The following is a 24,803-nucleotide window of genomic DNA, read 5'->3' as shown; positions in this document are numbered from 1 at the left end:
TCTTTTAGCTCCGAGAAGTTTGTTATTACCCATCTTCTGAAGCCTGTTTCTGCCAATTCATCAGATTCATTCTCCATCCATCTTTGATCCCTAGCTGGTGAGGAGTTGTGATCCTTTGGAGGAGGAGAGGTGTTCTGGTTTTTGGTGTTTTTGTCCTTTTTGTGCTGGTTTCTTCCCATCTTTGTGGATTTATCTACCTGTGATCTTTGTAGTTGGTGACTTTCAGATGGGGTCTCTGAGTGGATGTCCTTTTTGTTGCTGATGAAGTTCTTTCTTTCTGTTTCCTAGTTTTCCTTCTAACAGTCATGCCCCTCTGCTGCCGGACTGCTGGAGGTCCACTCCAGACCCTGCTTGCCTGGGGATCATCTGTGGGGGCTGCAGAACAGTAAGGGTTGCTTCTGGTTTCTTCCTCTGTTATGTTCATCCCAGAAGGGTACCTGCTGGATGTCAGCCTGAACTCTCCTTTATGAGGTGTCTCTTTGGGTATATATGGGTAGGGGAGCTGCTTGAGGAGACAGTCTGTCCCTTACAGGAACTCAAGGGCTGTGCTGAGAGCTCCATTGTTCCATGTAGAACTGCTAGCCAGGTACTTTTAAGTCTGCTACAAAGGAACTCATAACTGCCTCTTTTCCCAGGTGCTGTGTCCTGGGAAGGTTGGCTTTATTTACAAGTTTCTGTCATGCTGCTGCCTTTTTCCATAGATGCCTTGCCCTGCAGGGCATAGTCTAGTCACAGTCTGCCAGCAGAGGTGTTGCTGAGCTGCTGCAGGCTCTGCCCAGCTGCTGTGTGGACTGCCTCAGTAGTGGGGGACTGGCTAGGTAGTGGTGGTTGCCCTTCCCCCCAATGAGCTGCACCATCCAGCTGCACTTGCTGCAAAACTTTCAATCCAGAGCGTTTCAGATTGCTTGTTTTTTGTGGGTGGTACCTGCTGAGCCAGATTGCCTGGCTCCCTGTCTCAGCCCCCTCTCTTTCAGTTGAATAGGCAGCTCTGTCTCCCAGGCATTCCAGGCGCCAGTTGAAATGGCCACCCAGATTGTGTGAGTTTCTGTGCCCCAACCCAACACTGGCTGTGCTGAAAACTCATGGCACTTTCGGCCTGGGACTCTCCTGGTCTGTGGGCAGTGAAAATTTTTTGGAAATGTGGTGGGCACTCACCCTCTGCATTGTTTTTGCTGGAAACTGCACTTCAGAGCTGTTCCTATTTGGCCATCTTGGATCCAGTCAGTATATTCACATTGCTGTGTAAGCATCACCGCCACTCCACTTTAGAACTTTCTTCATTTTCTTATACTGAATACCCATAGCCATCAAATACATCCTCATTTGTTCCTGCCTCTAGCCTCTGGCCACCACTAATTCACTCTCTGTCTCTATGGATTGACTCTAGGTACCTCACATAAGTGGAATAATACAGTATATGTCCTTTTGTAACTGGCTTATTTCATTTGGCACAATGTCTTCAAGGTTCCATGTGGTAGCAGGTGTGAGAAATTCTCTCCTTTCCTAAGGCCTAGTAATATTTCTTTGCATGTAAATACCACATCTTGTTTATCAATGTTGATGAACACATGGCTTGTTTCCACCTTTTGGCTATTGTGCATAATGCTGCTGTGAACATAGGTGTGCAAATGAGGTGTATATTTTTATGACCTCTTCCTACCAATTACATTGCTAATATGAATGACTGCACTCTGAGTTATCTGTTCTGTAACTCTGAAGAATTGTATAATAGAATTTTTTAAAGTGACTCACCCCTATATTCTCTACTCTTTCAAAATAGGAGCCAGCAAGAACAAATGTCCATTTCAAACTGAGGTGGAAAGACCCATTAGAGTCTGCCAGTGAGGAAATCATTCTCTAAGAGTGATTATACATGCAGATGTCAAAAACCTCGGGAAACTCTCTGCTCTCCCTTCTTGGTTGGACAGTGCCCTGAACTTCTGTCCTTCTCAGAAGATTCTCTCCTTGCCCACCCTTCTCTGGAGTCTACCATCTCCACTACCTTCAGTCCCTGCCCTAGATTATTCTGCATGGGGCTGTGGATCCCTCAACAACAATATCCAAGAATTCCACACCTCTCTAAGGTTTTCTGCATTTGAGGGATATAAAAAGTATGAAAGGATGAATTCATTTTCTTTTCCCCCCATATTTCCTTAGGCCCGAATGGATTGCTGCTCTACTCCTCCCCAAGTCATTTGCAAATGGCACAAGAACAAAGACAAAAGAAAAGGATGAGAAAAGAGAAATTCCCAGAGCTTGAAAATGGGGGCTCAGTTTTCGTCTGCAAAGTGGGTTAAGAAATGGAGAACTGTAACACCACGTAGAAAGTGTCTGTATTTCCTGTGTCACTTCTCTATTTGAAGTTTTCTGTAAGGGGGGAAGATCCATGGAGAATCAATATGTGTGGGTTGTTGTTCCCACTTAATCTTCACGATAGCACTGTAATGTGGCTCTCTATTCCCATTTCACAATCCAGAACACTGAGACCCAGAGCCATTCAGAATTTCCCAAGATTGTGGAGTTTAGGTGGAAACAAACTCCACTGTGTGACTCCAGTGTTGCTACTGACATGACCCTGCTCTGCCTTCCCCACCTTTCAGATGAGGACATTTCCTTTGTTTTCTGTGGGATGATTTTTAGGAGGGGGCTATGATAGCCTGTTCTCTCTGGGGGGACATCAGAGTTGGAAGGAGATCAGCAAGGGACCCCCCTTTCCAAGCTGCAGCCAGCAGTTCTTGGAGTTCAGGAAGAAGTTCTAGTTCACCCTTATTCTCTGTTGGCTTTCTCCCTTGTTTCCTCATTACAATAAGCCAACACAACCGTTGTCTGTCCCTAACCCATCTCCTAGTCCTGCCTGAATGTCTTTGTCCCCCCAAATTTATATTTGAAATCCTAAGCCCCAAGATTATAAAATTAGAAAGTGAAGCCTTTGGACAGTGATGAGATCATGAGGACAGAACCTTCCTTAATGGGATGGATGAGTGCCCTTGTAAAAGAGACCCAAGGGCACTCACTCATCCCTTCTACCATGTGTGAACACAGTGAGAAAGTGCCATCTATGAAACAGAAAGCTGGCTCTCACCAGACACCAGCTCTGCCAGCACCTTGATATTGAACTTCCCAGCCTCCAGAACTGTGAGAAATAAATGCTGTTTGTAAGCCACACAGTTTATGGTATTTTTCTATTTGAATATCATCCCAGATGGACTAAGATGACCCCTAATACCCATGACTACCCATTTCCTTACAATTTTCAACAATGAAAAGGTAGAAATAAAGATTTAGGAAGTACGTCAGGTAGGACTTCCTGACTCTAAGGAGGCTCTGGAGCATGCAGGTAAGGAATTCCAAGATGCTGTTGTATATCCTTTCTCAGGAAAGCTATAAGGCAAAGGGATACCCTTCCCCCACCTGGCCTACTTGGACTGGGCACACTTCTGCCTAGAGGCAGGGGGAGGCAACAAATGACCTCCAGAGGGCCCTGCTAGTCCAGGAAGCTGGAACCTTTGGTGCAGCCACTGCTTGGCCGCAGATGTTCTCTGTCATCAATCACACAGTGCATCTGTTTGCTGTGCCGCTTGTTTAAAGAGTGAGACGTTTGCTAATTGAAAACTAAAAGATTCATCCGTCTCACTCACAGCCAGCATGAAATCCACTCAGCCGTGTAAGATTGGGGTAAAAAAGACAGTGTGGAGCTACAGTGTCCTTGGGTGGGTGTGCCTCATGGAGCTCATTTTCTTCCTGCTTCTGCCTCCTGATGATCAAGGCTCCCTCCCTACCCCAGAGCAGGCAGGGATGGCCCATATAACCATTGTCTAACATGTCCTCATCTATTTTCCTCAGTACAGCCAGAGAGATTATTTGTAGCCCCAACTTAAAAATGGAGAAACTGAGGCTTAGCCAGATCAATTAATTTAGGCAAGGCCACACGATGAGTAAGTGACCAAGGCAGGACACCACTCCAGGTGCTCTGGCTAGTCTGACCCATCCCTGAACCTATGTAGAGGTGCTGAGTTGGGGGGTACCAAGTATCTCCTTTAGCGGATTAAACCTAGGAAAGAATGGCCCAAGGGTATATGAGGGAAACACTGGAATTTCAACCATATCTGTGATGTTTGATCCCTTAAAGGCAAGTATGGCAACATTCTAGGACTCTTGTTGTTGTCATATCTCTTCACAGAGCCTGCAGGCAAATGGAGGCCAGTCCAGATAAGCAAGATCCTGGGACAGGAGCAGGGAAGAGCCAGGGTAGGGTGAGGTGGGGAGACCACAGCTTCCCCTGCCCCAGTGCCTCCAGAGGTGGCTGTGTTTGAGAGAGAGGCTGTTTTGTGCCTCTGGAGAGGGGGAGTGTTTCAGTGCTAGACCCTGTGGGATTTGCAAGGGCATGACTTTTCTCTGGGACTCAGTTCTCCCTTCTGAGGTTAGGACACATTAGATGAATGATAAGGTCCTCTCCAGCCCTCACTTTCTATAATCGTGTGTGTCACCGGAGGAAATGCTGATATGAAGTTAATCCTTGTGGCCCAGGGTGGCTCCATTCCAGCCATGTAGGACTGACCCCTTGCTGTTCCCTCTACTTGGAGTGCTGTACCACCTTCTCCCCTTGGGAGCTGGTGTTGCTCCTTCAATGCTCTGTGAAGTCTTGCATTTTTGTGCTTCACAGTACCCGTTTAAGCCTCATTTATTTCCCTGGGGGGGTCTCCTCTCTGGATTGGCAGGGTGTGGGATCAGGGACCTGGTTTTATTTCTGTCTGTGACTTCTGAATCTGACATAGAGTCTGACAGAGTGAGGACAGTTGGTAACTAATTGCTGCAGAAGGAAGAAAGAAAGAAAAGGAGAGAGGAAGAAAAGGGGTGAAGAATGAGGTTCCTCTGCAGCCAAAATGACCCTGGGCAGCACTGCAGCAGAACACTCTTCACCACTCCATCGCTTTCTCCCTCCCCACTCCCTGCCTTACACACCTCAGTTGGGAGTCAAAGGTGCGCTGGAACCCCTGAGGCCTCCTTTCCATTTCCATCTCAGGTCAACTCCAAATAGGCCTTTACCTTTGGATGAGTTCAGCAAAGGAACTGACTACAAAGATTCCAAGACCTGAAATCAGAAAACGGATCCGGACCTCTCCGAACAGCTCCTCTCCTTGTCTGACTTGCTGGATGGGTGGTGCCTCCTGCAACCCTTGGCTTCTGAGTCCTCAAAGGAGAGGGCTGTCCAGCAGACCTTGAGGACCCAGCCCGCATTCACAGCGTGTTACTTCGGGTTTGTGTGTGGGAGCGCAGTGGGCAGTCGAAGGTTGGGTTCCCGTCTCAAAGCAAGGGATGGAGGAATCCCCAACCCCCTCCTATCCCCCCAGGCCGGGGAGCGCCCAGGAGGTACAGCTCGTTCGGTGGGGGGCGGGGGTGGGGCCTGTCTCAGGGGCGGGGCCCGGGGCGCCTCCCTCCCGCGCTCCCCGCGCTCAGGCGCCGCGGAGCTGTCCAGCTTCAGTGCCGATTCGGCAGCCTACGGCTGCACCGCGCCGCCTCCGCGCCGTTCCCGCGTTGCCTCCCGCCCCGCTCCCGGCCCCGCCCCGCCCCGCCCCGCCCCGCCGCGGCCGGTCCACTGCTCCCCGCGGGCCAGAGCCGGCCGAGCGGCTGCCCGCCGGGGCTCTGAGCGGCGCGGCGGGGCCGGGAGCCAGGGACCCGCCGAGGAGAGTGGCGGCCCCAGACGGCTGCCGGAGGGCCGGCCGCGCGTGGATGCGGTGGGAGCTGGAAGCCTCGAGCAGCCGGCGCCGTCTCTGCCTCGGGGCGCCCTATGGCTTGAAGGTAAGCTCTGGCCGGATGGAGAGGCGGGCGACTCGGGGTCACGGGGAGAGGAGGAGGGAGCTCCAAGGGCTGCGCGGCCGGGACAGAAGTTTGTGCGGCCACTCCGGGCCGCCTGCTCGGGAGCGCCCGCCTGGGGTCTGGCTCTGCACCCGCTTTCCGTCGGGCGAGGGCGGGGGGCGTCCGGAGCCCGCGGCTGTCGTACTTTCTCCCTCCCTCTCAGTGGCCTTCTGGCCGCCCAGAAGGGAATCCTCGCCCCGGGCACGAGGAGGCGCAGCTGGGGCAGCCTCCCCGCGGGGCGGCCGGGGCAGCACAGCCCAGCCGTTGCATCGGAGGGCGGCCGCTCCCCAAGATCTTGGGAGGGCTCTTCCCCAGACACCCAAGCAGGAGACCCTGGGCTCGCGGCCAGAGTTTCCGACCGCCTCGGAGGAAGAAGGGCTGGTTTTGGCAACTCCGTATTGGTGCGACCTGACCCTTTTCAGTTTCTAAGGCAGAAGCTAAGGATGAGGGAGAGGCGAATTCTGGCTGGATTCTCCCCATCCCCAGGTGGACGCTGTCCTTGGTCCTGAACTTTCGTTCTCCTACGCCTTCTCTTTGGTTGACACCTAGTCGGGAAGGGAGGCTTGGGTGCCAGACCCGTTTCGAACCAGGAGTGCGGGCGACGGTGGGAGCAGTAGCGGACGGTGACCGCAAGGCTTTCGGATGGACCGAGAGCCCCTCTAGGGAGGTGTGCGAAGACAGGGGGCAGCTCTAAGAGCCAGACAGAGCGCATCCCTGTCCCCGTCTGAGGCGAGCAGCCCTTGAGCGCTTCCTCTTGAAGAGCAGAGGTAAGAGGGTGTGTGCGTCTACATAACAGGCTTCGCCATGGACACAAGTCACAGCACTGCAGGTCCGTGGGGACAGGAGCTTGCTCTCAGCCACAGGGAAGCTGTCTGAGCAAGTCGCTTTTACCCCACTTGGCACCCCACTACTTTTATTCTGGGGCTCCTGAGGTTGGGTGAGCGTGTGAGGTGCAGGGCACTTTGTGGATCCCACCCAGATCCTTCTGCATTTCTGGATTTTGGCCAGGCTACAAACCTTTTAGGCTAATCCTTGCTCCTCCTTAGGGAACTAGATATTCAACGATTCTTCCCCACTCCCACCCCGCTTCAAATGCAAATATGCATGCTTATTCCTGATTCATCCTGCAGCATTAGGACCACTTGAAAAAGAAATCATACTTATCATCTTTCCCCCGTGCAGCTGTTTGATGAGGGTGGGCAGATAGGGAGACTGTGGTCAGCGTGACCAGTTTCAAGAAAAGCTGCAAGCTGGTTTCCTGGGTTCCAGCCCCTGCCTTGGACTTCCCTCCTTAGTGTTCAAGATTCCTGGATTATTTGTTTGCAGGGGGTTTTGATGCCATCTCTGAATGCAGACGTCTGACAGGGAAGTGGTTTGGGAGGCTTAGACCTAGAGCCAAATGAGGGCCAGGGTAGTCCCAGGCTTGGTCTCTTAAAGAGCATTCCTGCTACCTTCCCTGCACAGCCTGAGGTGTCCAGAAAATGGAGAGGTTCTGATTTGTTGTACAAGTCCAAGCAGCATTTCTCTAAGGGCTTTTTTTTTCTTTTTAATGAATTCTCTGAGAAGCTGGCTAAAAATGCGTATTTTTGCTTCTTCCTTGAAAAACTGCTGAATGAAAATCTCAAGCTGAGGCCCAGGAAATTTATATTTTAACTATGTTTCTGGATGACTCATATGTACACTGAATTAGCAAATTACCTCCTAAAAAGTTGAGACTCCTTAGAGGGTCTGTATACATTTATTTTATTTTGAAAATGGAAAGAAAATTTATTTTACCTAAACTTGATAGCAGGTATTCTAGCAGAGAAAATCCCTTGAAGATATAAAAATGTGTCATTAAGAGTTAAAAGAATCATATACTTTGGGAACCATTCACTGATATTTAAAATATTTCTAAATTTCATACATTTGAACTTTATAAAATTAAGGTATTTAATCTCTCCCTTTGTATCCTGCAGTTATACCTGTTAAATTCTTGAAGTGTGAGACTTTTGGTAGAAAGACCAATCCCCTTGATTAAATCTTTTTGTTCAATTAAGGATGCAATCCAATCTCCTCTCCCCCAGGGTTTTCCTGGGCTTTTCTTCTTTCTAAAATTTTTGGCCCCTTTAAGGAATCACCAATATGGCTTCAGGTTGACTTATGTAAATACTAACTGTCCCTCTATGGGGGCCAACTCAGTGTTTCCCTCCTGCCCTCCCCCCGGGTGAGTTATTGTCTTCCATTATGGATGTGCTGTGATCTGTTAACCTAAGTGCTCCTGAAATGCCAAGGAGTGATTAGTTCAGCCTAGTAGCATGTCATGCTCCCCAAGGCTGGTAGCCATTTGTGCCCTGCTGGCAGCAACATATTGACAGTATTGATTTTGTTCTTGTGCTCCACAAGCTAGGAAGCTTGTAGAGGGTGAGAAGGCCAGTAATGATGCTTGTGGACTAGTCAGTCTTTTACCTTTACCTGCAAGGGTGGATTATTTCTGTCTAGAATATGCAATTATCTTGGGAATGATACAGGAGAACCTGAAATTGAGAGAAACCCTTCTGTCATTCCTTCTTTCCTTCCTTTATATATTTCCCTCCCTCCCTCTTTCTTTTCTTTCTTTCTTTTTTCTTTCTTTCTTTCTTTCCCCCCTCTCTCTTTCTTTCTTTCCCGATGGACTCCTCCCCTGTCACCCAGTCTGGAGTGCAATGGCAAAATATAGGCTCACTGCAACCTCTGCCTCCTGGGTTCAAATGATTTTCCTGCCTCAGCCTCTGAGTAGCTGAGATTACAGGCACCCACCACCACACCCAACTAATTTTTGTATTTTTAATAGAGATGGGTTTCACCATGTTGGCCAGGCTGGTCTTGAACTCCTGACCTCATGATCCACCCACCTCGGCCTCCTAATATACTGGGATTATAGGCATGAGTCACCACACCAGCCTCTTTCTTTTATAACATAGGAAGCAAAGGGGGAGCTTAGGGTCTCATTAGAAATATGGCCTCATCTCCTGAGATTGTCTTGCTGAGCCAGACTGGGCTATGGTCTCTTGTTTATTCTCTGGGTAAACAAGTATAAGGGGAAAGACATGGGGACTCTGCCTGGAGAGAATGGTTTCCATCTATGCTGAAAGCAAAAGTTACATTTTGGTGTTAAGGAAAAAGTGTGGCTGTGAAGACAGCACTGTGTGTGTGTGTGTGTGTGTGTGTGTGTTTGCATGCACATGCTTGCACGCATGCACACATATGAGCATATCGCCCAGGAGACACAGATACGATGAGACTTCCTTGAGCCACCCCTGTGTCAGCACCCACCACTTCTCCCTCCTTTGTGGATTAATACTTGTCAATCTCCAGCTGAGAAGGTGCGGTGTTTCAGCACATAGGAAGAGAGGATAATCAAGCTGAGGTTTTATGATGCTGGAACCCTAAGCCATATTTACAATATCTCCCAGAATTAGGTTGTATATCAGCAGGTCACAGTTACCTAAGAGCTGAGGTCTTGAAAATAGCTTAGAAGAGCAGCCCAGTCATTTGCATTTCCTCTAAAGTCCTTACAGGACTTTAGATTCTTCAGTTATCTTCTTGGGCTCCTCAGAGATCATGCCAGATGTCCCTAACTCCAAACAGGGAAGCTGTTTTTCTTTTATTAAGTTGTCCTAAATAGGAATGAGTAAACTTTCCAGTTTCTGGACACCAGGATTGGACTCCACAACCGAAGCTTCTCTATCCTACCAGTTACTCTGCTTAGCAGACGAGCATCCTGCATATAGGAAACACTTGGAAATCGTGGTCCACAAAAAGGACACAGGTTTTTTCAACTTCTCAGCAGGCACCCTCCTTTGTAGGTAGCCTCTTACTTAGCTGAACCTCAGCACCATTGTCTCTCCTCTCACCTCCAGTAAGGCATCTTGTGGCCCTGGGAAGACCTTGGGATTAGGTATAAGCCCTTCTGCTCTCCAGGATATACCATAGAGCCACTAAGGATGTACAAATTGCTTATTTACCAATTTGAGCAGTAGACTAATGATATCTCCAGCCTTTTAAATTACTCTAATGGAGTTGGAATCTAATATTAATATACTTTTTCCTCTCACCTGTTCCCATCACCAATGTAATTGAAGATTTCTTTCTTCTGTACGTCAATGGATACAAAACTTTCTTATTTTTTAACAATAGAATCATATTATCCAAATGCATAGGCTTGGAAAATAGCTTGATTACAGTGTCAGTACATGGGGATGGAGGAGTAATAAAACTATAAGACTCAGCCCCTTGGTTTGCTTTGATTTGGGTTCAGAGAAAGGAGAGAAATTTGCCCTCAGAATTACATATTTTTCTTTTCTTTTTCCTTTCACCTTAATCCAGTAAATGGGTTAAATCAATACCCTTGGCAGCCGGGATGCCCTTGGAAGGCACAGTCTTCTCTCCCTAGGATACACGGGAGTGTTTCACTGCGGAGAAGTCAAGGCCCCTGGTGGCTCCAGTGTATAGGGAGGAGTCAGGGATGACGCACTGGGGTCTGGGGACTCCCTCCTCTCCTAGGTAGAAGAAACTGTGTTGCTGCAGTGCTTCAAACTCAGAGGCCTGGAAGCTGCTAGAGGCATTTGGGAGAGTATGGGGTGGTGTACAAAGGTAGGGGCAGAGGAGAAGTAGACACATTGGAGGCCCCGAAAGAGGCTGATGTTAAAGGTGCATTGAATACAGGCATCAGCTTAGTGTAGTTTGGGCAATTTTGTCATAAGCTGTTGGCACCTGTAAGGACTTTTACTTTTTCCAGGAGGAGACGAGGAAATTCTGTGCTGTCTGCAGGGATAGGGAGGGGAAGGAGGGAAGACCTTTGGTTTCCCCTGGAGGCTTCTAAGTAATGTCAGCTTGCTTCCAGACAGAAGACAGTAAGGGGAGTCAGGCAGAGCTGGCTCCCAGGAGCCCCATCAACAGGTGTGTAGACAGCCTGGGCAGTCCTGCCTTCCAGGAAGCTGCCGCTCAGCACAGAACTGCAGCTGTGGCCCCGGCGATAATCCCCCGCAGCTGTCTGGGAGCCATAGTGAGTCCTGGGGCCTGTTCATTTGTTATTGGTCTCCTTCAGAATGTGCCTGCCCTTCTCATTTCCACCCCCTCCTGGTTGTTATTGTTTGGGTTCTAAGTGGCCCAGCAGGAGAAAGACATTAGAAATAAAATTATTGCACTATGCTCAGTATTCGACATAGGGTTCCTCATTTACACTCCCAATCCCACAACAACTCTGTGAAATAGGAACCCTTGTTTTTTTACATTATTTATTTATTATTTATTTTCATTTTTTAGAGAGAGGTCTTGCTCTATCACTGAGGCTGAAGTGCCATGGTGCAATCATAGCTCACTGCAGCCTCGAAGTTCTGAGCTCACGTCATTCTCCTGCTTCAGCCTCCCAAGCAGCTGGGAGTACAGGTGCATGCCACCATGCCCAGCTAAGTTTTAAAAAAGTTTTTTGTAGATATAGGGTCTTGCTTGTCCAATCTGGTCTTGAGCTCCTGGCTTCCAACAATCCTCCTGCGTCAGAGGAACCCTTATTATCTCATTTTGTGGAGGAAGAAGCATGGGCTTAGAAGGTAAGTGTCTTGCACCAGGTCACATGTTTCACATGTGAGACAGAGATTCAAAACGAGACTGTTTAAGGCTAAAGCAATAGCCCTCTCTGATATGTAAGTGGCATAAAGAACAAGAAAAGGAGGAGAATAGGGATAAGAACGTTCTTCGTTAGTGAACTGAAAGGGCAGTAAGCTTTGTGTATGACACCAGGAAAGTAAGGAGGGAGACAGCAGATGGAGAAGGAGGAATGAAGTAACTCCTTGGGATTTGAGAAGCAGTGATGGAGTGTTTTGCAGCTGTATCTGGGCCCCTTTGGGTCAAATGCACTGGGCATAAACCTCAGCAAGCAGTGAGAGCAGCAGGGAGGGAGGCAGAAGCAGGAGGGAGGCAGGGTCAACTAAACCTTCAAACCTGGGGAAGAGCTGGGAGGATTTGTCAAGCTGTGATGATTGATTTGTCTGGAACTCTGCTGACATCACCTACTACTGCCCCACATCTCTTTGAGGTAAACTGAATTGTCTAAAGGATGAAAGCCAGACTTCTGCCAACACTTAGGTCTTTGGAGTTGCTTTCTTATTACTGTTAAAGAAAAACTTGTTATATCTCCAAGACTAAGCTTCTGCAATTTACAGAAAGCTGAGGGCGGGATGGCTTGGGATCCACACAGACACAGGAGTGGCTCATGAGAGCTGCCTTTAAAAAATGAGCTGATCAGTGCTTTTCTGGTAGACAGAGGCAGGCAAGCCCTGGATGTCCCTGGGTGGGGCACTTAACCTGTGCATCAGTTATCTCAGGCACAAATAAGGGGACTGTAATAATCATGTTCACCTCATAATAAGTGAGAAGACTCCTCTATTGTTGAGCCTCACCGTGAGTTTTATGAATGACATATGTCCACATTTAGTCACTAATTTAAACCCTTTAAAAACAACACCATACAGTAGTTAAAACTGTGGGCTCTGGAATTACACTCAGAATTTGAATCCTGACTCTAACACTTACTAGCTATGTGACCATGAGCAAGTTAATTAACCTCTATCACCTGGGGGTTCTCACCTGTAAGTGGATGTTAATACCAACCTAATTTGGCCACAGTAATTAATTAAGGTAATAGAGACAAGTCATTTGAAAGAGTCCCCGGGAAATGTGAGCACTCTTTAAGTGTTAACTATAATGATTGTTACTGTTATTATTCAGACGCTTAAGTAAGAAACAACACTTTGAGCTATTGTCCTTTTGCAGTAATTCAGCACCTGATTTTACATTTCTGAAATTGTTTCTAAAATGTTCACAAAATTCAGGTGTGTATTTCTTTCTTACGCTCTCCATTTATCTGCGCCGAAATTCTTTGGCTTTCACCTGTCAGCTGCTCTTGCTCATCTTGAGTGAGATAGGGGTTTGAATTGCTTGTCATTCCTTTGATTTCGGTGCAGCTGAATTCATCTCCATCTTACCCCACATGCGCTAGGAAGAGGCATCGGTTATCCTGGTGATGGCTTTTCATGGCCTAATTTTTCTTTGTGGTTTCCTGGACCCTTTGTCTGCTACTTCATGATTGGAGCCTTCCTGATTGGTAGTGTCACATGGTATGTTGCACTTTGGCACAGACCACTTTTTATTAAAAACAAAAAATAAAGAGAATGTGCTGGTGTACAAGGATAAAGTGACTTCTTTTCTTTTCCCAGACTGAGAGGGTCGAAGAACTTCACATGAGCAGATCCCCAAAGCTGGCAGAAATATGTGTTCTGCAGCGTCTGGAGTCATTAATGGCAGGAGCAAATACTGTCATGTTTTTGGGTGAAGTATGGTCCTGCCTGAGATAGGAGAATGGAACACGACAGCTTCTGTCCCTGAGAGATTCTCCAATACATAAAGCTAATCTCTCTTGTTGGCCTTTTTCTTGATCTATGAATCCCTTCTTGCGGAGGACTCTTTTGTAATTGATGTGCATCTATTTCTGGTCAGCTACAAATGCTCGCCATTTAGCTATGGCAGAAGATTTCAGAAGGCACTGTAGGTATTCTGTTCCTGGGTCATCTTTCTTGGTTCATCCTTTTTTGGACTCTGAGCTCCAAAAAAACTCCTTCACCCATTTATGGCAGAGTCAACAAGAAAGTGTGTTGACAAGCAGCTTCCAGGATCCCAGGCAGAGGATGTCAGCCGCCCCCCGCCCACAATCATGGTGGATCCATGTTTTCATACACAATTTCTTTAGTAATATGTATAGCTGATACATATTGGGATCACTCTAGAATCACATTGTGACTAATGACACAAAATCTCCCTCGTGGCCAGTCTTCCAGCTTTATGCTAATCTCTTAATTGTGCATTTTGTATCTTCTCCACCATACTGTGAGCTCATGCTTCTCTGAAATCGATTATAACCTAAAATGGTGCTAGGCACTTGGTAGTTACTTAAATTGTTGAGTGAAAGGGTGGGTGAGTGGTTAAGTGATGGGTAGGTGAGAGACACTTACTTTCCCATGGCGACACTCTCCCTTTACTTTATGCAGCTCAACCAGAGTGGCAGTGTCTGAGGCATCCCCCATTAGAGGTATCTCATCGGTCAGCAACATTGTTTCATGCCTTCTCTCTTTCATCCTTAACCTGCACTGTCTGACTACCCTCAGCTGTGATGATGGAAATATTTCACAGTGTCACAGGGCATGGAAGTTGGGGAATATTGAATGGTTGGATCCTACTTCAATCAGACACACACATGGAGAAAAATGTATTGGGGGGATGTAGAGGAAACATACACAAGTGTGTTTGTTCAGGTCAGCCTGGGGATCTGAAGACAGAAAAGAATGGTTATTGAGGGATGTCTTTAGCACTCTGGGTGATTTCTGTTTAGAGTTTGGGCAATTGGGCTAATCCTTAGTTTAAAAGGTATGGATAGGCATGATTCTACCCAAGATCCTCCAAAAGCAGTAATAGTTTGAACCTGTCTTTTCCCAAAGCACTTTTAAGAAGTGGGCTATGCATCCCCTGCCCCTCTAGTTATCGAGTTTAACCAAGTGGTTCAGAGCACTCAGAAGCCATACCAATGCAGGATCTCTGTTCTGTCAGTCGTGAGCAATGGTAGAGTATGAGCTTGGTGGAGTAATCTCTACCAAGTTACTATAACCCCTTGAGATGCAGTTGTTTATCCTTTCATAAAACAGGATGACCATGTACTTACCTGATCGGGTTTTGTGCAGAGTTAATGAGTCATGCACATAAAGTGCTTGACTCAGTACCTGACGCATGGTAAGTTCTCAGCAAACATTCACTATCATTACCCTTGTCATAATTATCAGTGGGCATAGAAATGTCCACAGGACCCTTTTCAATCTGTGTTCCAAATTTTATATTCTTTCTTCTGGAGGAAGAAAGACACTATTGCAGATGAGGACATTAGATTGGGTATGAATTTCCTCATAGAGTGTTATACTTGGAAGAACCCAATGTTACACAGCAGGGAAGTAGGAGAGCTGGACTAGAGCTCACTTCTGCCCAGGGTTTTTCCTCTACAACTTGCTCAGGTTAGAACATGGAGTTTTGAAGAAACTCAGTGGCTAAAGAATGGAATTTGGGCTGGGTGTGGTGGCTCACACCCGTAATCGCAGCACTTCGGGAGGCCGAGGCAGGTAGATCATGAGGTAAGGTGTTCGAGACCACACTGGCCACCATAGTGAAATCCCATCTCTACTAAAAATACAAAAAATTAGTTGGGCATGGTGGCAGGTACCTGTAATCCCAGCTACTCGGGAGGCTGAGGTAGGAGAATCGCTTGAACCTGGGAGGTGGAGGTGTAATGAGCTGAGATCATGTCACTGCTCTCCAGCCCGGGTGACAGTGCAAGCCTCTGTCTCAAAAAAAAAAAAAAAAAAAAAAAAGGAATTTGAAGGGGAGAAGGCCATAGGCAGGGACCAGACTACGAACCTTGAAGTCTTATGAAGGAGACTGGATTTCATCCTGAGGGAAACAAGAAGCCATCTTCAAGGATGGGGTTTTAAGCACAGAAATAACTGGAATAATTCCAATGATTCAATTTGCATTAAGAAAAAAATCTGGCCAGGTGTGGTGTCTCATGCCTGTAATTCCAGCACTTTGGGAGGCTGAGGCAGGCAGATCGCTTGAGGCCAGGAGTTCAAGACCAGCCTGGCCAAGATGGCAAAAACTCATCTCTACTAAAAATACAAAAATTAACCGGATGTGGTGGCATGTGCCTGTAATGCTGGTTACTCAGGAGGCTGAGGCAGGGGAATTACTTGAACCCAGGAAGCAGAGGGTGCAGTGAGCCAAGGTCATGCCACTGCACTCCAGCCTGGGTGACAGAGTGAGACTCTGTCTCAAAAAAAAAAAAAAAAAAAAAAATCACAGAGTCTGGTATGTGGGGGAACTGATGATAAAGTATGCAAGACTGGAAGCAGAGTACCTAAGAGAGTTTGCAGTTGTTCAAACAAATGCTGGCAGCCTGTGGAGGTAGAAAGACTGGAAAGATCTGAAAAGCTATCTTAAATTCACCAGAACTCAGTGATTGATGGGCTATGGAGGATGAGGGGAAGAGAGAAGCCAAGGATTATTTAAAGACAATGAAGCAAGGGAATTAAGGATATCGGTAACAGTGTATGCTTAGTGGGCCAGGGAAGATAGGCTGGTAGAATCGGTGGAGTGATGGCGTTGATGGAGTCAGAGAACTTCTATATTTGGAATCATTGAGCAGCTGGGTTGCAAAGGCAACTGTGGTCACATCGTGGAGTAACTAAATTTCTAACCTCAGAGAGGAACACTCCTGGCTGTCAGTGCTCAGGATGCGATCGTGGGAGCAGGTGACTAAAGTGGATGGTGTGCTTCGGAAGCAGGAGGCCAGGCATCAAGAGGCCAAGCTGTTGGAAGCTGATTTCACCCAGGTCCATGGCACAACTTGGGCTGGAGTGGAAGTCAGTGAGCTAGGTGCCAAAGGCAGAGGGGAAGTGACCAGAACTGTATGGATGACAGTGACAAAGAGAAATAGAGTGGGCGTGGGTGGTTGGCGGGTACCTCAAAGGAACAGAGTCCTTATGAGAGGGTCGGGGAGGTGGTCATGAGGCACAGGGATGTGGGGCTGAGCACTCTGCTGGAAGGGCTGCCGTGGAAGTGGTGCCCTCAGTTGAGGCTGGGAGGGGAGCCGCTGCTGCTGCTGCCACACAGTACACCCCTCTGGGGCAGCTCTTCTCATCCTGCTTTTCTCTTCCACTCCCCCAGTGGCTCATTGATCCCATTCCTCTCCATACTACAGAGAATGGAAGAAAAAGAGAAGAAAGGTGAAGAGAGGGTGGCAAGTGGGTACAGAGATGTGCATGAGAGAGATGAAAGGGGTGGAGGTTACGGGGAATAGGAAAGAAAACGGATCTGTGGATATCTGTTGTTCCTCAGCACCTGTGGTGCCACGTGTAACCTTGTAACATGTTTTCTCTGCCGGGATGCTCCAGCCCTTAACCTATAAGGTTAACTCCTACTAGCTTTTAAAATGGAGCACAGGTATCACCTCTTCCAGGGGACCTTCCCCGATTTTCCTTCCTACACTCTTTTACCTGCCTGGGCCAGGGCCCTCTCTTCTATATTTCTCTAGCTTACAGTGTTGAATTACGCTGGCATTGCTTATTTACTTATCTGTTTCCTTCTCTAGACAGTAAATTCCTCAAAGGCTGGAATGGAGTCCTTACCTCTCTAACTCCTGGTCCCCCCCCAGGACTGCACTGTGCAGAGTGGGGCTGTCATTGAGCCCCCGGCCCCCGCAAACATGCACAAACACCGTAATAACACAGCAGCATGCACTGTCTTCTGTTCATCCCTGCTCATCCTCTGCATTATTAAGCCAGGCTGGAATGCCCCTCCAGAAAGTGGTTTAGACTGGAGACATTCCAGAGCGTCAAGGCTGTGAAGAAAGGGACGTACACTAACTCTACACTTGAATGAGAAAATTGTACTTGGAGAGGGAAACAACGTTTTCAGGGTCTCATGGCTGCTGAGCAGCATACCAGTCCCAGATCTGGGACCATCACTGACACGGCCCACTTCCTACCACACCAAACCCTGTGTCCGATGGCCACAGATGGTGTGCACCACACTGTGGCTGCAGGTAGCCACATGAAAAGTTTCCCCAGTTTAACCAGCTCCAAAATCATCGTCTTGTCCTTTCTTCTCATTTCTCGGGTTCAAAATTGCCGATTTGGTGAGCCTTATTACTCAGCTATCCTCTACTGCCTGGGAAATAGAGATAAGTGAAATGTAAAAGTAGGACCAGGCTTGTACTTACGTATTTCGAGGGCTTCACTTTATGTGATGGGGCTACAGCACCACCAACATTCCCGTTTTCTCACAGGGAAGCAGATGGCAGGCAAGTTGGTGCTTAGTATATCATGTGACGTGCATATGCTCCTTGAATGCTCTGCAGAGCTCACAGCCACAATCAAACACTGCATGACCGGGCCACATGAAATTGGGGGATCTATTGGTTTCTGTGGCTGCTGTAACTAAGTCCCGTAAACAAGGTGGCTTAAAACAACAGAGACTCGTGATCTTACAGTTCTGGAGGCTGGAAGTCTGAGATCAAGGTACCAGCAGGAGCATGAAACCTGCTCCTTCAAGGCCAAGCTCCCTCCGAAGGCTCCAGGGGAGAAGGCTGTCTTGTCTCTTGCAGCTCCCAGCTTCCCATGGCTCCTGGTGCTTCTTGGCATGTGGCAGCATCTCCAATCTCTGCCTCCATATTCTTGTGACTGTCTCTCCCCCATTGCTCTCTGTCCCATCTCTGCTTCTTACAAGGCACACCAGGCATTGATTTAGGTCCACTCTAATCCAGTATGAGCCTATCTCATCCTTAACTAATAACGTCTGCAAAGACCCACTTCCAAATGAGGTCACATTCTGAGCTTCTGGGTGAACATGAATTGGTGGGTGTGGGGGACTCGGGGGTAGGGCCAGTAAGTTAATAAGTAAGTAAGTCAGTAATCTCCTGTAAGGGAGCTTCCTGCTTTGGTGGCTCCTGGTCCCTATAGACATCATTTGTTTCCTCCAGGGTAGGACTGTTTCCTTCCTAGTCACCTGTTTGGGAATAGCTGTCCACTTGTCTAATTGTAGCCTCATCTCCTGAGTTAGAAGGCAAATGAGGACAGGAAAGAAAGCAATTAGTACAACTGGGAGTTCAGGACTAAAAGGGATTCATTGACCTGCTGGCACAAAGGTTGGTAAGGAAGAAAAGTAAAGAGAGTTTGGAGGAAGAGAGGGGAAGGAAGAGGGTCCCTTGAATGTTCCAGCCAGGGAAGGCCAATGGGAACCTGGATTCCTGGGGCACTTGGGTACAGGCCCTGTGAGGGTGGTGATTGGGTGTGCATGTTCAAATACCTTTTATAGTCATAAGGAACTCAGGGATTGCTCCCCATGAGGGCGGCTGGGTGTGCGTATTAAGTGCTTTATATAGTCATAAGGAACTCAGGGATTTGAAGTTGTTTACTCAGTGTTCATTCTACAAGCACTTATTAAAAGCCTTCTATACATCAGGATCTCAGACTAATGCTCTAATTTCACAGATGAGCACACTGAACTCTGGTAGGCCAAGTAAATTACCAAGGATCTCTTGGGGACAGAGTCACGACTAAAATCCAAGTCTTTAACTCTCTCTATGCCTCTCACAAAGCAATGTTCTTCTCTCATTTACTCCCGTCTGCCTTGGGGATCCCTGATCTCCATCAGGTAATAGTAATAATAGTAGCAACCCCTGAATCTGGACAGGGCTTGACTGTGTCTGGGGTGTGTTTCCAGAAGTCATTTTACTGCTGCTCCCTGATGTGTGGGGTGGAGGCAGGGGTAAGGAGGGTTAGGGTTAGGGTTAGGGTTAGGGTTCCTGACTCCTGCCACTGAGTGCAGCTTTGCTGAACTGGGTTAGGGTTAGGGTTAGGGTTAGGGTTAGGGTTAGGGTTAGGGTTAGGGTTAGGGTTCCTGACTCCTGCCACTGAGTGCAGCTTTGCTGAACTGAGTGGTAGAGGAGAGACCTGAGACCTGTACTCTCCATAGAGAAGAAGATCAAGGACCTCTTAGAACTAGCAGGGACTCACTCCCTGAAACAAACCCTAGACCCTCCGGGAGCCCCATCGTCAAGTTTGCCTGGCTGGCCAGTCTGCAAGGACGTAGGGGATTGTGGTGATGCTAGTGAGGTGTTCTGGGCCCCTGTTAATGAAGATCTTCTGGCCCTGCAGATTCATCCTCCAATAGGCCTGTCTTAGCACCCAGGTGGCAACATTGGGTGCTGTCTGTAGCATCTACCAGCAGGACCTGCCCTCCTGGGCTTGCCAGTCTGGGTGCTGATGTCTGATGACCTGGTACACAGCTTAGCAATTCCTTGTTGAATGACTTGAGTAAGTCTGGAGAAAAAGCTTAATTCCCTCACTGTGATAGGTGAGGGAAGGTATCAGAGACAGAGGTGCAGGGATTTCCAAGGAGCTGTTATCAGGCCAGCTTTGGGACTTGAGGCCTTGGAGGCTCCATCTGGGACTTGTCATGGGGCCTGCACTACCTCCCCGAGCACCAGGATACTGGAGCCTCCCAGCTTCTCTGGGTTTCATCTTGTCTTCATCCCTGGGCAGCTGCCTGCCCTCTGCAGCATCTCCCCACACCCTGTCTCCATGGTAACATCATAGGCACAGGAGTTCATGGTCCTGGTAGGAGGAGAGGAGCAAAGGGCAGGGGCAGGGGCAGGGGCACATGTGCCCAGCAGTTTCCATGTGCCTTCTGAGCAGCCAGGCTCCCAAAGGCCAGGGAGGGTGGCTGCTCCAAAGCCTGGCAGCAAGCGGGGGCTAGGGCAGAGGGCTCCCTGATCAGTGCCTCTGAACATTCTTCTGTCTAGAAAAGGAGCTGGGGAGCTCTCAACAGGTGAAGCCTCTGACCCCAGGAAGCTTTTGGAGGCTGGCAGCTCAGGTGTCTCCCTAGGTCAAGATCACCCCAGTCCAGCTTGGGGCAGAACCCAGATTCTCTGCAACCCAGGAAAGTCCGCCCACCTGAGTGTCCCCTCGTCCTCTCTCCCGGTCCTGCCCAGTCCCTGTTCCATCAGCCTGTGGCAGCTCACAAGTGCCACTGGGGATGGGGGTGGCTGGGGAGGACAGGGCACCCATACCAGCTGGGAGAGGGCAGGGTCCGCTGGCAGCCTTGGCCCTGGAGCAGCCCCACTGGGGGAACTGGAATAATGTTTGAGCAGTTTGTCTGAAGACAGTCAATTTGATAGTGGCTCTAATCATAGCCTCTGTGTCTGGCAGACACAGAGATCCAGGAAAACGTAATGGAATGGACACAAAAAGCAAAGAAATGAACAGTAGAGCTGGAATTTGGTAGATTTCTTCCCACACCCACAGCACTACTCCTTGGGGCGCTCTGCCCACTTTCTCTGAAGATTTGACAATCTGCTAATTTGCTGGGCTTTCATTCTTTTGTTTTGTTTTTTTGAGGGGGGATTTAAAAACCATACATAATAGTTGTACATATTTTGGAGGTACATGTGACAGTTTGATGTGCATGCAATGTGTAATGATCAAATGAGGGCGATTGGGATATCTGTCACCTCATTTATCTTTCCTTTATGTTGAGAATATTCCAAATCTTCTCTTCTATCTGTTTTGAATGATGCAATGTTATTGTTAACTCTAGTCACCATGCTGTACTGTTAATGCTAGATCCTCTTATTCTGTCTAACTGAATTTTTCTATTAACCAACCTCTCTCCATCTCCCCCTCCCCTTCCCAGCCTCTCCTATTCTCTATCCACATGATATCTACATTTTTTAGTTCTCACTGCTCGGCTTTCTTTCTTTTCTTTTCTTTTCTTTTTTTTTTTTGAGACAGAGTTTTGCTCTTGTTATCGAGGCTGGAGTGCAATGGTGAGATCTCAGCTCACTGCAACCTCCACCTCCTGGGTTCAGGCAATTCTCCTGCCTCAGCCTCCTGAGTAGCTGGGATTACAGGCACGCGCCACCATGCCCAGCTAATTTTAGTAGAGACGGGGTTTCACCATGTTGACCAGGATGGTCTCAATCTCTTGACCTTGTGATCCACCCGCCTTGGCCTCCCAAAGTGCTGGGATTACAGGCTTGAGCCACTGCGCCCGGCCCTCTTTCTAAGAAAAATGGACTCTTTATGGAGGTCTCTAGAGTTAGGAGTCTTAGGTTCTAGTCTCAGTTCTATTATCCTAATTGGTGGCTTGGGTATAGTTAACTTTTCTTGTCCTCTGATTTTTTATTCTAAAATGATGGTATTGGCCTGGATGAAGTCCCTTACAGACTGTAACCAACAACACCCGCACTTTTCAGCCTTCATCCATCCACAGCTGCATTTGAGGGTGACAAACCTTGCTTTAAAACACATACTCTATTAAGCAATTTATTTTTCAGGCAGGTGCTTTTTTTTTTTTTTTTTGAGACAGAGTCTTGCTCTGTCACCAGACTAGAGTGCAGTGGTGCCATCCCGGCTCACTGCAACCTCCGCCTCCCAGGTTCAAGTGATTCTCCTGCCTCAGCCTCCTGAGTAGTTGGGACTACAGGCAGATGCCACCACGCCTGGCTAGTTTTTTGTATTTTAGTAGAGATGGGGTTTCACTATGTTGGCCAGGATGGTCTCGATCTCCTGACCTCATTATCCACCCACTTCAGCCTTCCAAATTGCTGGGATAACAAGCATGAGCCACCGTGCCTGGCCTGAAGCCAATGCTTTCTTGTCCACAATAGCATTAAATTTACCCAAGTGAATAACATCTACCACTTTTAAATACTGACTATATGCATCCGCTTTAATCTTTGTGACAACCATAAAAGATAGAAATTATTATTTCCATTTTACAGATGAGGAAACTGAGACTCAGAGATATGAAGTAAATAGTCAATCAAGGCCCCACAGGTGGTGAGAACTGAAGCTGGTATCTGAGCCTAGATCTGTCTGACACAATATTTCTGTGCTGCCCTAGATCCTATTTTCTGCGTATGCTAGGTTCATCTTCACTTTCACTACGATATATATCACGATGTATGTGATGGCTTGCCTCTTGTTTCCCCTGGCCCCATCAATGCCCCCAGCATGTGAGGTCGGTAAGGACCTCACATAAAATCCTGCCCTTGGAGATTAGCGCATAACAGACCCCGAACATAAAGAGCATGTACAAATAAAGGAATAAATATATTCCAAAATTTTAGAACTTGGGCAAGTTGGAGACGGTTTTTAAATATAGAAGTATAGTCCACAGTGTCAAAATAGTGGGCATTCAATAAATCCTAATTTATATGCAAATGTATACACACACACACACAAAATAATCAAAGGTTGTTTGTGGCGGTATACACACAGAGTAAGTTGTGGTGAACCAGTATTTCCTTCCCCCAGATCAAAACTGATACATAGCCTTTCAAATAAATTAGTGCTTTAATCTTAGCTGATGCATTTGAAGGAAGGAGTCAATCCACAGGCCAGTGCCAGGGTGATCCTGTGGCCTCTCCATCAGAAACCATAAAGGGCTGTGTTTTGAGAAGGAGTAAACACAACCTTTTCTCTCATTTTTGTTCTGGTGATATTTGTAGGCCCACACCTGGCATTCCATGCCACCCACGTGGGTCAGAGATTACATATGCAGCAAAAAAGAAAATCAAAGCACCAATCAGGAAATTACTGTTAACAGCATTTATCAAAAGGTGAGGCCTGGAAAATTATTTTAAAAATTAAAAAAAAACCCCATACACTGTGTATTACAGGGATGTGTGTGTTAATATATATAAAAATGGCTAAATACTCAGGTTAGGCACCATTTAACCAGCAGAGCTGTTGCCTCGGGCAGTTGTTTCTCTAATTGCAGGTCTCGGCTGTGTCACCAGCTAGCTGGGAGCCCGAGGGGAGCTAAGAAAGTCTTGTATTGTCCTTTTAATCCTTTTTCAACAGTCTGGCTTCCCTATTGCCCAGGAGGGCACAGGTCTTCCATGCCCCTCTCCAACCCAGGCTGCTGCTGGCCTGCTCTGTCCCACCTCTGGGGAACAGCCCTTGGAACCAGAGGCTGCTGTTAGATTCAGCTTCCAGGGCTGGGACATAATTGGCTCTGGCACTAATGAGCAGGGCTAAGGTGGTAGAACTCATCACTGATTGGAACTGCTACCTGCAGAGGGACCAGGACAAGCATCAAGCTAACAGCTTGGGGAGCCGCCACTCGGACAGCCCATAATTTCCAAATTAGATACTTCTCAGAGGTCTGGATTTTGCTGTGCAGACAGAGCTCAGGGGCAGCTCTTGCAGAAGCTGGAGAAATTAGACAAATTTTCATTCATAGTCAACAGGGTCTCAGGCTTCCCTTTCTTCCTTTTTCATTTACATGCAAATAGCGGCAGTGGGGTGGGGATGGAGAGGCAACGGAAAGGGGATTCTTGAGTTCGGGCTCTGGGGGCAGGGGTGGCAGGAGACCTTGAAGCCAGTGAGGCCAGTTCTATTGCACTCTCTCAACTCGGTGGAAGCAGAAGTACTATAATCTTTGTAGATTCATCCTCGAGGGCCCTGCCCAGAAATAGAATTGTACAGTCCACAAAGAAGCATTAAACAAGAGAACAGTCTCTTTAGCTGAGAACAGTCTCTTCTTCTTATTTACTTGTAGCTTTCTGTAAATGAATCAGTGGATATTTATTGAGTAAAGTGGCACTCTGTACTAGACATATATTCTTTAACCACCCAGACCCGCTGGAGGGAGAGAGACCATCTGATGTGGCCACGGCACCTCACAGAGGTTGAGTAACTTGTCTAGGGAATGCAGGCCTGTCTTCCCAGCAGCTACCTGCGTACTCTCATCTGCCTCTCCCATTGCCTCTGGAGCTGCTTGGGTCTCCCGATGTCAGTCTCTCAGCCTGGTGGCTCCTGTGGTGGTGGCCGCCTCTCAGATGCTGCACATGGAGGCCCACGGTGAGCCCAGGGGTCCATTCATTGCTTTTTGCTGCAGGTCAAGTGTGTGCATGTGAATTCCACTGGGGACCACAATTTCGTTTTTTTTTTTTTTACTGTGGTAAAAAACAAAACACAAATAACATATAATGTGAAATGTATCATCTTAATCATTTTTACGTGTACAGTTTGGTAATGTTAAGAATATTTACATTATTGTAAAATAGATCTCCAGAACTTTCTCATCTTGCAACACTGAAGTTCTATACCCATTCAATACAAATTCTCCATTTTACTCTCTCCACAGCCTCTGGCCACCACCATTTTACTTTCTGCCTCTATTAATCTGATTCCTTTAAGATGCCTCATATAAGTGGAATCATGCAGTATTTGTCTTTTTCTGCCTGTCTTATTTCCCTTAGCATCCTGTCTTCAAGTTCATCCATGTTGTAGCATGTGACAGGATTTTCTTCTTTTTTTAAAGAA

General features: G+C 47.5%; 1 protein-coding gene and 1 long non-coding RNA gene across 7 annotated transcripts in view; both read left to right on the top strand.

Annotated features, from left to right (window-relative positions):
• The window catches only part of LOC144578041 (uncharacterized), a 113,331-nt gene extending 110,168 nt beyond the window's left edge, over positions 1 to 3,163 (top strand). The window contains exon 3 of the long non-coding RNA XR_013523055.1: positions 2,158 to 3,163. This is a non-coding gene — a long non-coding RNA (uncharacterized LOC144578041). The remainder of the gene's footprint in view (positions 1 to 2,157) is intronic.
• Positions 3,164 to 4,768: 1,605 nt separating this feature from the next.
• Positions 4,769 to 24,803, top strand: part of DRD2 (dopamine receptor D2) — a 68,631-nt gene continuing 48,596 nt past the window's right edge. For 2 of the 6 annotated variants that reach the window (XM_035264592.3, XM_035264591.3), the window contains exon 1: positions 4,769 to 5,799. In XM_035264592.3, the coding sequence (XP_035120483.1) occupies positions 5,317 to 5,799 (483 nt within the window). In that variant the 5' untranslated portion in view covers positions 4,769 to 5,316. Of the gene's footprint in view, positions 5,800 to 6,428; positions 6,624 to 24,803 lie in introns of those variants that run through there. The other 4 variants (XM_078339476.1, XM_035264593.3, XM_078339477.1 and 1 more) reach the window with 2 other exon arrangements.

Source organism: Callithrix jacchus, chromosome 10 (assembly GCF_049354715.1).
Source record: "Callithrix jacchus isolate 240 chromosome 10, calJac240_pri, whole genome shotgun sequence".
Classification (NCBI taxonomy): Eukaryota; Metazoa; Chordata; class Mammalia; order Primates; family Cebidae; genus Callithrix; species Callithrix jacchus.
Note: the sequence above shows the minus strand (reverse complement) of the source record. Positions and strands in the feature narration are given on the sequence as shown.